The sequence below is a fragment of the Macadamia integrifolia genome, chromosome 1 (genome assembly GCF_013358625.1).
Source record: "Macadamia integrifolia cultivar HAES 741 chromosome 1, SCU_Mint_v3, whole genome shotgun sequence".
NCBI classification, from domain to species: Eukaryota; Viridiplantae; Streptophyta; class Magnoliopsida; order Proteales; family Proteaceae; genus Macadamia; species Macadamia integrifolia.
In genome coordinates this window covers 34,613,812-34,625,674 of record NC_056557.1, presented here as the reverse complement: position 1 = coordinate 34,625,674, position 11,863 = coordinate 34,613,812, and the positions used below count along the sequence as shown (strand labels likewise).

The 11,863-nt window shown below is 38.5% G+C and overlaps 1 protein-coding gene across 1 annotated transcript in view; it reads right to left on the bottom strand.

Moving 5' to 3' along the window:
- LOC122085112 overlaps window positions 1–11,863 on the bottom strand; it is a 37,517-nt gene that overhangs the window by 10,615 nt on the left and 15,039 nt on the right. The window contains exons 3-10 of the mRNA XM_042653554.1: window positions 8,533–8,595; window positions 8,262–8,448; window positions 7,805–7,909; window positions 7,598–7,728; window positions 6,865–7,444; window positions 5,490–5,555; window positions 5,048–5,124; window positions 3,500–3,781 (exon numbers count right to left, since the gene is read on the bottom strand). Of these exons, the coding sequence (XP_042509488.1) occupies window positions 3,500–3,781; window positions 5,048–5,124; window positions 5,490–5,555; window positions 6,865–7,444; window positions 7,598–7,728; window positions 7,805–7,909; window positions 8,262–8,448; window positions 8,533–8,595 (1,491 nt within the window). The remainder of the gene's footprint in view (window positions 1–3,499; window positions 3,782–5,047; window positions 5,125–5,489; window positions 5,556–6,864; window positions 7,445–7,597; window positions 7,729–7,804; window positions 7,910–8,261; window positions 8,449–8,532; window positions 8,596–11,863) is intronic.

The window sequence follows — 11,863 nt, the reverse complement described above, 5'->3', positions numbered from 1 at the left end:
TGGGGGGGAAGGGAAGGGAGGCAAGATCTTATTAAGATTAGAGAATTAACATTTGTAAATCATACATTAGTTTCCGTAAATTGTGATTTGTGAGTTTCTTGTGGCTTTACGTTGGGGAAATTTGTGTTTCTATTTTGGTTTTGTTGTAGGCAATAGAGTACGATTTCTCTGTCTGTAGAAGGACTTCAACCTACATCATGTGGTACACAAGCCACATGCTCTACCAGTTAAGACGACTAAGAAGTCCAACATTTCTCTTGGGGGATATATAGGTTGTTTTCATGACTTATAAGTCTCACAATTTGATATAAAATTAGCACAGAAGAGAATGGCCCAGTGTGGCTTGTCTAAGTCTTGGTTGATCCCTCGAGACTGGTCTATTGCCTAGGCGATTTGACAGCCTTGAGAGAAAGAGCACATACATATATTTACAAATAACATCCAAGATAAGCAATAGACAAACAAGGTGAACAATTAGGAGCAACTAAGCTATTGAACAAAACAATTACTCAATGCCCTCACATGGCTAAACTTCTGAATGTTACAATGGGAACCTTACCTCTCAGAATATGTTTCACACCCCGGAAGACAGGCATCAAAACAAAATTGTAACAACTTTTCTGCTTCTTCTATTTTTTTTTTCCCCTCTCTTATTTCTTTCGATAAGTAAGAAATGCACACATTAAGAAGGTTTTTTTTTTTTTCCTGATAAGTGCACACACAGTAAGATTGGTAAAACCACCTCCCAAGAAGATACTGTCATGGGGATTAGCTCAATCCAGGGAAAGCTCATGGAAGGTTCAATAAACAATGTAGCAGAAGACCAAGGTTTTAGATAAATTTAAAGACCATAAATAGCTATGAATTTTTTTCCATTACAATCTAAATGGTCTTTTGCCAATAGGACTTGCAGTGTTCTTTTGGACCCTACATGCGAATTATCAATACTCGGTAAAATCCCAATTTTAATCATATGAAAAATGTTGTCCCTTGCATGATCAATTATGTTATAAATTTAAAAGGAAAAATCACTCCCCTCCCCTGAACTATGGCAAAATATCAAGTTTCCCTACACTTTTTCAAAAATATCACTTCCCTCCACCTGAACTAAAAGAGTCTATCTATCGTCCCTCACCGTTTGAAATGGCTGTTAAGTCATCAAATTCTTTTCCTAATACCGAAACTACCCCATACATGTTGAATACCCATTATGTCCTTCATGATGTAAAAATCGACCAAACCCCTTTTCCCTCTCAATCAATCAAACCCCTTTTCAGCAAACCTCTCCGCATCTCCTTCTTCAAGTTTCTTGGTAAATTAATCTCTTTTTTTGTTTTTTGGGTAAAATTCTGGTAAATTAATCTCTCATTCACCTCTTTCAATTTAATTTAGTAGTCTAATTCCTCTTCTTTCAAGCGCAGATTACAAGAATGATCTTCCGTGACCACAAGATTTCTCCAAGGCTCTGATCATTGAAGATGAATAAACTTGAAGGAGATGCAGAGAGTTTTGCTGAGAAGCGGTTTGATCAATTGAGACTTTGAGAGGGAAAAAGGGTTTGGTCAATTTTTACATCAGGAAGGACATAATGGATATTCAACATGTATGGGGTAGTTTCGGTACTAGGGAAAAAAATTGATGACTTAATAGCCATTTCAAATGGTGAGGGACGATAGATAGAATCTTTGAGTTTAGGGGGAAGGGAGTGATATCTTTGAAAAAGTGTACAAGGAATTTGATATTTTGCCATAGTTCAGGGGAGGGGAGTGATATTTCCTGTAAATTTAATCACTTTGACTATCAAATATTATAAAAACTCAAAAACACATAGTATTTAATACACAGTATGTCAACCAAGGGCATAAATTATTAGAAAATGTCAACTATAGTCAGGACTCTAGATAAGAAAGTTCCGAATCTAAATCAATTTGTGCTTAAGATTCAACTGGATAATTGGCACATATAAACTAAAGTCCTTTAATAAAGTCCCTGCTTACCTTTATATAGGCACATCAGAAATAAGTTATGCAGTGGAAAAACAAAAATCATCTTTTCTGATGATATTTGTGTGAAGAATCCCTTTGAATTTATTCAGGTTACAACTGTTGGCTCCCATCAATCCTATCCTCTACTTGTTTAAACCCACATACTTGCATTTTACGTCCTTCAGCATTTAGAAATCATCAAGTCTGAAACAGCATTCTAATGAGTCAATTGATGTCATGGTGCCTAGGCGAACCAAGGTGGTCGACGGGGACCAAAATTTATGTCAACTCCAGCATTGCACCACCTAGGTGACCAAGGCGCCAGTCCAAGCAAAGCCTCCTGGATGCCTAGGCAATGCCTTGACAACTGTGGTCATGATTTACTCCATTATCATTTTCATGGTTTTGAGTATCGGTGTGTATCGTCCTATATTGACCAATATATATCAGTATCGGTCGGCACCAATACGATACATGTATTTTAAAAAATTTCTATATATCGAAGTGTATCATATGATTGAGCCCTGAACAATTGAATTACATGCGTATCGATTCGTATCGAACCGATACTCATCGATGCAGCCAATACTCACAGATACATATCCATAGAACCCATTTCACTTTCAAAACAGAGTTTGTTCTTCTCGCTGGAAATATTGTTTCCCAAATTTGAAGCACAACTGCACTTCTACCCAACAGATTTCACAATCTTGATTTACCATTCTTTCATATCCTCCTTGTCATGAATTATGGCACCCTCATGTTGATCATCTCCTCAAGTTTACATCAACCGAGTCCTTGCAGCCAGACAAGTGTCTACTGTTTGATATCTCCATTTCACTTAATTCTTAATTTCTAAAAGAATCATCACAACCAATGTCATCATTTCCATTTAATGTTTGTCAGCCAAGTGTGTTGATCCTTCCACAAAATTGAATGTTGTATCTCATGTCATGATTGCCCAAGTTATTGCCATCTCTTTTGCAGTGTTCTAGTAGCATTTTTTAAGAAGAAGCTAGATGGCAAGATCAAACAATTAAGTTTGTTTTACTTCTTTTTTTGCTATGTTTGAAGAGATTTAGGTAAAACAAACTAAAATATTGCATTGAACATGAATTATTGCATCAATTTGTTCATAATTTCAAATTTCATCAAAAGTCGACAATAGACCATTACTTCATGTGAGAAACCTCGTCCTTTTGAACAATTTCAATTGAATGCACTTGTCTCTTAGTGAAGTGTTCTCTATTCTAGTTTTTATGCATGACACATGCTATTTATATATTTTTTTTACTGCTTTTCTATGCAAATCTATAAAAATGTATTCTCTATCCATTTATGTGTGTATCTTTAGCGTATCTTAGGGTTTTTATACAATATCCTCCTATACGTATCTTAAATTTGGCCGACCGAAATGGAGACCGATACCAATACTTTAATCCTTGATCATTTTACAACTTTAAAACGCCGACTATATAAAATAACAAGATGTAAAAGGAGATAATAGGCAATACCAGTTACCATTCACTTGAGCCTGAACTAGTGTGCAGAGATGTAATCCATAACCAGTGATATCAACTTTTAACCATTCTTCCTTCTTCCCACCAGGAACACCACTCCAACCTAGAGGAACAATAGATGTAGCTGTGCGTATAACAGGGGACTCTACAATATGGCCAAGCTCTACAGCATCAGCAACTGTAAGACCAAGCCATTGTTGTAAATGTGGGAACTGAGGTAATTGATCGATTCCCAAGAATGGAGAAACATTAGCAGACATGCACAAGTCATAGATTCTGCAAGAAAGAAGCGTGAATCAAGTTCCAAAACTGGAGTTCTTACTATATTACATAAACTAATAATATAGTTTAGGACTAATAACAAGTATAGCTTTGATTATAGTTGATTGGAGAAGAAGGATCCACGTAGCCAACCCCATTTAGTTGTCATAAGGCTGAGTTGAATCGAGTTCTATATAACCTAATAGGGCAAGAGATCACTGCCTGGTCTCATGGCCTCCACACTGGTAGCGTGCGCAGGGGCAAAATGTATGGGATTTTTTATTTCACATGGGACAGGGCAGTAATTTCCCATGCTCCTATGTCTGGACACAGGGACCACGCAACCAGGCGGCGTTCTTTTTCCCAAGCTAATAATATAGTCATTTCTCTACTCTTTCAGGGACTGTTTGGAGTGAACAGATTAGAATGTTTACTCTCTATTGCTTTTCAGTTATAAGGAGATGCTTTGTTTCAGTTCCAACAATGTGACAACAAATGTTCCACAAAGCAATATTAATAACCATCTTCCTCTTTGTTCAAGCAATTTCTTTTTCCTCCTTTTTTCCCCTACTTCCAAAAGGAAGACCAGTCACAGTTAGATCACATTTGGATTGTTACATAAGACTTAAAAAATCAATGAATTCAAGAATATGAATATCAATTAGAATTTCCAAGAAAATTAGCATCGTGTTAAAAAATAAGTTGGATTTTCTCTCTTATTCATTTAGTCTGATGCACGAAAATGGATCATTAATAAAGGGAATACTCCAAAACCAAATGACATACAAAAAGGTGCAAGCATCTGAGGTAGAAACTTGGAAGCAAGCTCTTGTACAAGACAAGTCACCCCCCCCCCTTTCCAATGGGAAAAAATGTACAAAGAGAAAGTATAAATTGGAAACTTACTACATGGGGATACACAGAACAACATATTCCATACCCTATTAATTAATGCTTTACAAAGCATGTCACTACTCCAAACTCCATCGTTCTGACAAATAAAAGCATTCCCTGAAAACCTCTCATCTAATGGAAAACATTTGCAAATGAAAATAGATAGGGACCAGGGGGGTCAAAAACTAAAAACATAGAATTGAAAATAATTTCACCCGGCCAAAACCAACTTTTTTAACCTGAACAATTTCCCCAAAAGATTTGAAGTGTTTTAACAGCACCAATAAACAAAGACACCCACCAGAAAAAGATGGCCGATGATAAGAACATCAAGCAGCACTAGATGAAACAGGAAAATTCTAGAGTACAACAAGTAGTAACTCTTACTTCTGAAAGCGAGACCTATACGACCTCATTGAATGTGATTGAAATAGTTCCCTCATTTCTGATAGCACAGACCTCACCTGCAAATGCCTTTGCCAGTACAAAGCAATAAGATGAGAGCATCAACAAATTTCTGTACATTTGTTTACTGCTTTTACAAATTGATAATAATATGAAGTGGAAGTGTTTCTGCGGGGGAGCACAGTTTCTACGCGTGCGCAAGGGCCAATGGGAGTGCATGAGGAAGCATCAACAGAAACGTCATTTTCCCTTTCATGGGGTGCTGGTCATCCCCCCCCCCCCCACACAAAAACCCCATGTGCCAGGGCACGGGCCACACTTCCCCACAAAAAACATTTTCCGTAACATGAAACACTTTGAGAATCACACTAGGTCCAATTGACAAAGTCCTGAAATTAGACGTAAGAATAAAGGAAGCTCATACCGATGTTAATTTTGAGTACTCTGCATCGGAGAGAGATTCAACTGAAGAGTTTCCCAAGAGATAAAGCTGATTTATAGCACAAATAGCAAGGTTACTTCTAGATGAGTTTACAATTATATTTGCAGAATCTATAGGAACAGCAGTAGCACAAGCATGATATGAGTTATCCAGAATAAGATTTCTAGTAAACAACCCCCCCCCAAGTGCCTATAATATGAACATTTTATGTGATTGTTCAGCAAAGTTAAGGAAATAAATTCCATTAGCAATATGTATAACCTAATAACATATGAATAAAACCAATACATAGTATTCAAGAATAGCAAATAATCTGTATTCCTTTCAATAGTGACAATGAAGACCACTGACAAGCAGGAACTGGATACAGAATACAACACCTGTCGGAAGGCTCGAAGCAACAGAGGAATAAAATAAAGTCCTATTGTAGATGTGGAAGTCCTAAAACATCAATCAAATCTAAATTTTAAGTCAGTTTCTATCAAGAAAGTCCTTGGAGTGGCATAAACCTGAAATCCCTACCTAGTGCCCGATATGCAAGCCACTTGAAGAAAATTCCCACTCTTTTCATTTTACTTTTCTAAACATCATTACCCTTAAAGACACCAAAAAGTGATGCCAAATTCTTGAAGCAGTACCAAAAAGAATAACAAGAGACATGCTCAGTGTAAACATTTTCATGTGTAGACCTTGTGCAAGTGAGTCTCACATGCTCAGTGTAAACATTTCATGTGTAGACCTTGTGAATGTGAGTTTCAACCAAGAGACATGATATGTGTAGGTGCCATCCAGATTTTCAGTATATACTAAAATCCAATGCATGGATGTTTTCAGGCAAGAAAGATATGACATACATACACAATTAAATGTGCATCTGTGTGCGTGTTCTTCCAATAAATTTCTCATCTACAAAATTTTAATTTAAGAATAAAAGAAGGCACCATTACGCCTCACAGTCATGCACCACAAGGTAACTCAAAGCAATATTTTTAAATAAAAAACTGCCTCTTCCACTTCTTTCTTTTGATATGAAGTATACGATTAAAAATCCTGCAGCTAATAGTAAGGAATAATAAAGATAATCCGCAGACAACATCTCCATTTTTTATAGGCATAAAAAATAGTAACTGTTGGAAGTTTAGACATGGTGTTGGGGGTTGGGGCAGTTAATATTATGGGAAAATGTCCAAGTCAAAGAGGCCAATCAGAGTGCCTCAAACTAATGCTAAAACCTCATAAACCAAGGCAAGCAACAGTAATGTTCTGAAAAGCAAAAGCAATCCACAATCCTCCATGTGTGCAAGTCCAGTATAATAAAAAATGATGACAAATAAAAATATCAGATTGTATGAGTTACCTGCCCAAATGGAACATAGGAAGGAAGGTATGGCACTCTGCGCCATCCCCCAGAATTCCCCATGGTAGTGCTGCTCTTTCCTACTGCATTGCTACTTTTTGCTTCATCGAGGGCATCTTTGTCTGTATCAGATAAAGGTTTAAGGGAAATTCCATCTGAACCCTCTTGGATCTCAAGAGACTGTGGTGCAACTTCATCAATGGTTGGCGCCAAGCCAGCATTAGAAGATCCTGAATTTATTTCTGTTGGTTCAATTTGTCTTCTTGTAAATCTATTGATCTGTTTACGAACACTGTCTAAGGGCACAAGCCTCGAAAGCCTCCAGAAAGAATTCTGCACCGGTCCTAAACCCAACACAAGCTGCTCCCCCTCATTCTCTTTGGTTTTAACTGTTTTTGACCCCTCAAACCTATCTTCATGTTTCACCAATGATGGGCCACTAGTCCCCAATCCAGCAGATGTTTGCAATGGTTGTGCATTATAGTGATGAAAATAAGCAGGTGACAGTATACGTGGTACTAAATCCTCCGGAATGCAGTAAGTCTTGAAATAGTGCTGCCATCCTTTTCTGTGGACATAACTGGAAGTAGAAAACCCAAATTATCAATGGCTCACTTTGACAAGTAGAAGAGAACGTCAAAATTTTGTATGCCATCATTAGCACCAGTTGATCTTGGATTCCAAAAAATATACAGACCAAAACCTTTCATAGGAGATATGCCAAGAAACTTACTCTCTTAGAGCAGCATTGCCAACGGGGGGCTGGGAAAATGTGATACACTTGACTTGAACTCTTTCACTTTCCTTTGATGGAGATGAAGTAGCAATAACCCTCAAAATGGCAAGGGTAGCCAGCACTGCTACCTACATCATCGAGCACACATAAATAAAAAAGTGTAGTCTGAATAGCCACTAGTGAAAAAAGATCAAGCGTACTTACTGCACCACCAAGAGAATGTCCACATAGGACAAGCTTTCGGTTCTTTTTCTGAGCAAGCCTGTACAATTCCAATGCTGGTATCCCTTTGGCACGAGCCAAGAAACCCTAGACATAAAACATTGCTTTACTGATTACAGATAATTAAATGAGATACAAAATACTACAACATAGGATGCCAACTACCTGACATCCATCAAACCTAAAGATCACAACCGATAACAAAGTGCACATACAAGATTGTGGCTACAAAGGAAGTATTTCTCAAAACAAAATCTAAGCTGCATGACCCCTTGCTCAATTGAATCATCAGCCAGTTATTCACCAACCACAGAAAACACTGGCAAAGAGACCTAACACTGAGAATCCCACAATCTATTTGTTCTTTTTTTTTTTTTTTTTTTTTTTTTTTTTTTTCGGGGGCGAGGGGTGATGTTGAGGAAGGAAACATTAATCTTACCCGATGAGCAGCAGGTCTGGGTTTACTTTTCTGGTGGTTGGGCTTTGATTGAAGTGGCTTTCTACGATTTTCTTCGTTTTTGCTTTGTAGTTGTTCAGATTCAGCAACTTCATTCTCTTCAATATCTTCTGCAGTATCCTCATGAAATATGGCACCTTGCAGTATATTAGCATCAGCCATTATATCCCTTAAAAGAATAGCAGAAGAAATGTCAATATTTTTTATGAATCTTTGAAATTTTGAAAGTTGAGAAGGGCATGACCATGCTTACTTGTACTGCTTTGTTCCAATGAAGGAAGCAAATAATGTGTCACCTGCTTCTGCTAGCAGATACCTGCAAAGGGAAGAAACATAAGGAAATAAAAACATGAGTACTGGAAAGCTAAATCAACACTCTCGAAATTTGGCAATCCCAAGATCACTTTTGAATGAAATGTGGCATCTAATTACTTTAGATCATTTTTATTGATCAATAGGGATATCTCATCAATTTGAATAGAAATAGATTGAGTGTGTGGTATTTCCATTAGGAGACACAAAATTTGAAGCCATTTTCAATAGCCAACATCCTTAAAAATCTCAAACACTGATTTGTCAGCCATCTTAAATCAGAAAACCAGTGAAACATTCATCACAAATCTTGGTTGAGCATGCAGGTTTTCCATTCTGCCCCAACCAATCCTTTCTATTTGTTACCTAAGCAGTAACACTGGACAAGCTGTAACACCCCGAATTTTGAAGCAGTCATTCCCCAGTGTCAGGACCCAACTGGCAGATGGGAAATAAGCTGTTATCTTATGGATCACACATGTACAGCAGTAGAAGGGAGAAATTGGCAGATTTAATATTCATGTAGGAAGGGTAAAATAGTCAAAATTTGTGGCAATGGCCCCACACATGTCTGGTAATGTAAGACAAAGGATTAGTCTGCTGGAAGGCCAAAACTAGGGCAACCGGCCAGCCAGTTTGGCTAGCAGAATACTGAAAAATTAGGTTTTCTTTGTGGGGCCCACTTCTCTACAGCATTGCTCCTTGCACTCCCACCATGTGTAGGGGTCTATTTGAGGATTTTAACCCACCATTTACCTTAGTGGGCAGTGGGGCCTACATGGGGTTATGAGATGTTAAGTTTTAGATTAATTTAAACCAAGTTATAGGGTCTAGCCAAACACCCCTAAGGTCTCATTTGGGCTGGCCTATAAATATTTTCTATCAGCCCTAATGCCTCATTTGTGCCATAAATCAAGTTATAGGTTTCATGGTTTACTAACTTGCCGGAAAAAAAAAAAAATTTTTTTTGGGTCCTGAGAAGACAATATTTGAGACTTATGTATCCCCCTTGGTTTGGGTCACCATTGGTGTTGTTTTAGGAGTATCCTTACATCATGTCTGATCTCACGGAACCTACGGAAGCTATATCGGGTGGGTCGAGTAATACCAACCCCAGTTCGATTTTCTTTGACAATCCTAATGCTCATATTTCTCTTGTGAAGTTGGATAGTACCAACTATTTGGATTGGTCACATTCTGTGAAACTATCCCTGCAGAGTAGAGGGAAGCTAGGCTATATTACTGGGGCTATCAAGGCTCCTAGTGTCGCAGAACTTGGGTACCAAAAATGGGAAACTGCAAACTCTACTGTTATGACTTGGCTACTTTTTCCATGAAACCTGAAATAGGTAGGAGATTTATAAGGAAGGAAACTGCTAAGGATATTTGGGATAGTGTCTCTAAGACCTATGACAGGATAGGTGATTCTGTGAAGGTCTACCAACTCCTTCAGCAGGCTCTCTCCATAAAGCACGGGACCAAGTCCATTTCTGACTACTATAATACTATTATAGGACTCTGGGAGGAGTATGATCAATACCGAGATCTTCAGTTAACCAATCCTGATGATGAAGCCAAGGTATATATATCTCTTAAAAAATAGCATGTTCTGATTCTTCTAGGTGGGTAGAATTCAAACTATGAGCAAATCAGGATACAGATTTTGGGCTGGTCACCTCTTTCATCCCTTGACGAGGTGTGTAGCTACCCTTTGAGTGAGGAGACCAGGAGGTGCCATGGATTCTACACCTTCACTTGAGCGCTCTGCTCTTTCTTCCACTACTAATAATGAACGACGTGAAGGCGGCCCAGGCCATGGGCCATCCCGTGGAGATGACATAGATAGACGACAGTGTGATCATTGTGGGAAACCTGGCCACACTCAAGAGAGGTGCTAGGTCTTTCATGGCCGTCCTAGTACACGTGGTGGATCTACTGGCACACGTGGCGGCCGCAAAGGAGGGGCTACAGCCCATGCTACTGTGACAGATTGATACTAGAGGCCTCTCATAGGAAGATACCAGCTCCTTCTCCAGGGATGATATTTCAGTGTTTCGCCGGTTCATATCTTAGTTTGCTAGCCCATCTACCTCGTAGGATGCCTCAGCTTCCGCTAGCATATCACCACCTCCGCACCTTCCACCGCTCCATCGTGGGTCATTGACTCTGGTGCCACTGACCACATGACTAGTACATCCCAATATTATAACTCCTACTCCATTTGTTCTGGTAAGGATAAGATCTAGGTAGCTGATGGTACATTCTCCTCTAATTCTGGTAAAGGCAGTATCCCCATTACCTCTTCCATTTCACTTGATTACGTTCTTCATGTTCCTAACCTTACCTTGAATCTATTGTCTGTGAGCACTTTAACTAAAACCTTGAATTGTTGTATCACATTTTTCCTTCTCATTGTCTTTTTCAGGATTTGGTGACGAAAAGGATTATTGGCAATGGACATGAGGGAGGGCGGCCTATACCATCTTGAACCGCAGTTACCTTTTTTTAACTACACCACAGTCCTACGCATGTGGCCGTAGTGATGCTAGTTCTATAGACTCTATAATACTTTGGCATCAACGTTAGGGACATCCCTCTTTAGTTGTTATGAGGATACAACTACCTCATTTTTTTACATCTTTTGCTTCTTCTCATGTATTTCATTGTGAAACATGTAATTTTGCTAAACATTGTCATTCATCTTATCCTTATCATGGTAATAGATATGTTGTTCCTTTTCACATTGTGCAAACTGATGTTTGGGGACCTTGTCCCACTACCTCCTTGTTTGGCCATCATTATTTTGTTTCATTTGTTGATGATTTTTCTCGTTGTACTTAGACCATTCTTATGAAACATAAGAGTGATGTTTATTATGCCTTCAAAAACTTCTACAACATAGTCCATACCCAGTTTGAAACCAAGATCAAAATAGTCCAGTATGATAAAGGGGGAGAGTACATGTATGGTGGTCTGCAAGACTTTTTTACTAACATTGGTATTATCCATCAGCTCGTTTGTGTTGATACACCCCAACAGAATGGGGTGGCTGAGAGGAAAAATCGTCATTTGTTAGAAGTCAGTAGAAGCCTTTTATTTGGTATGCATGTTCCTAAAACTTTTTGGTCTGAAGTCGTTCTTACTGCTGCTTTTCTCATCAATCGCATGCCTACCAAAATCTTTGGGTCTCAAAACCCTATTGCACTCGTCTCCTCAATCTTCTGCTTTCTCTCTTCCTCCCAGGGAAGTTGGTTGCCGTTGTTATGTGCATA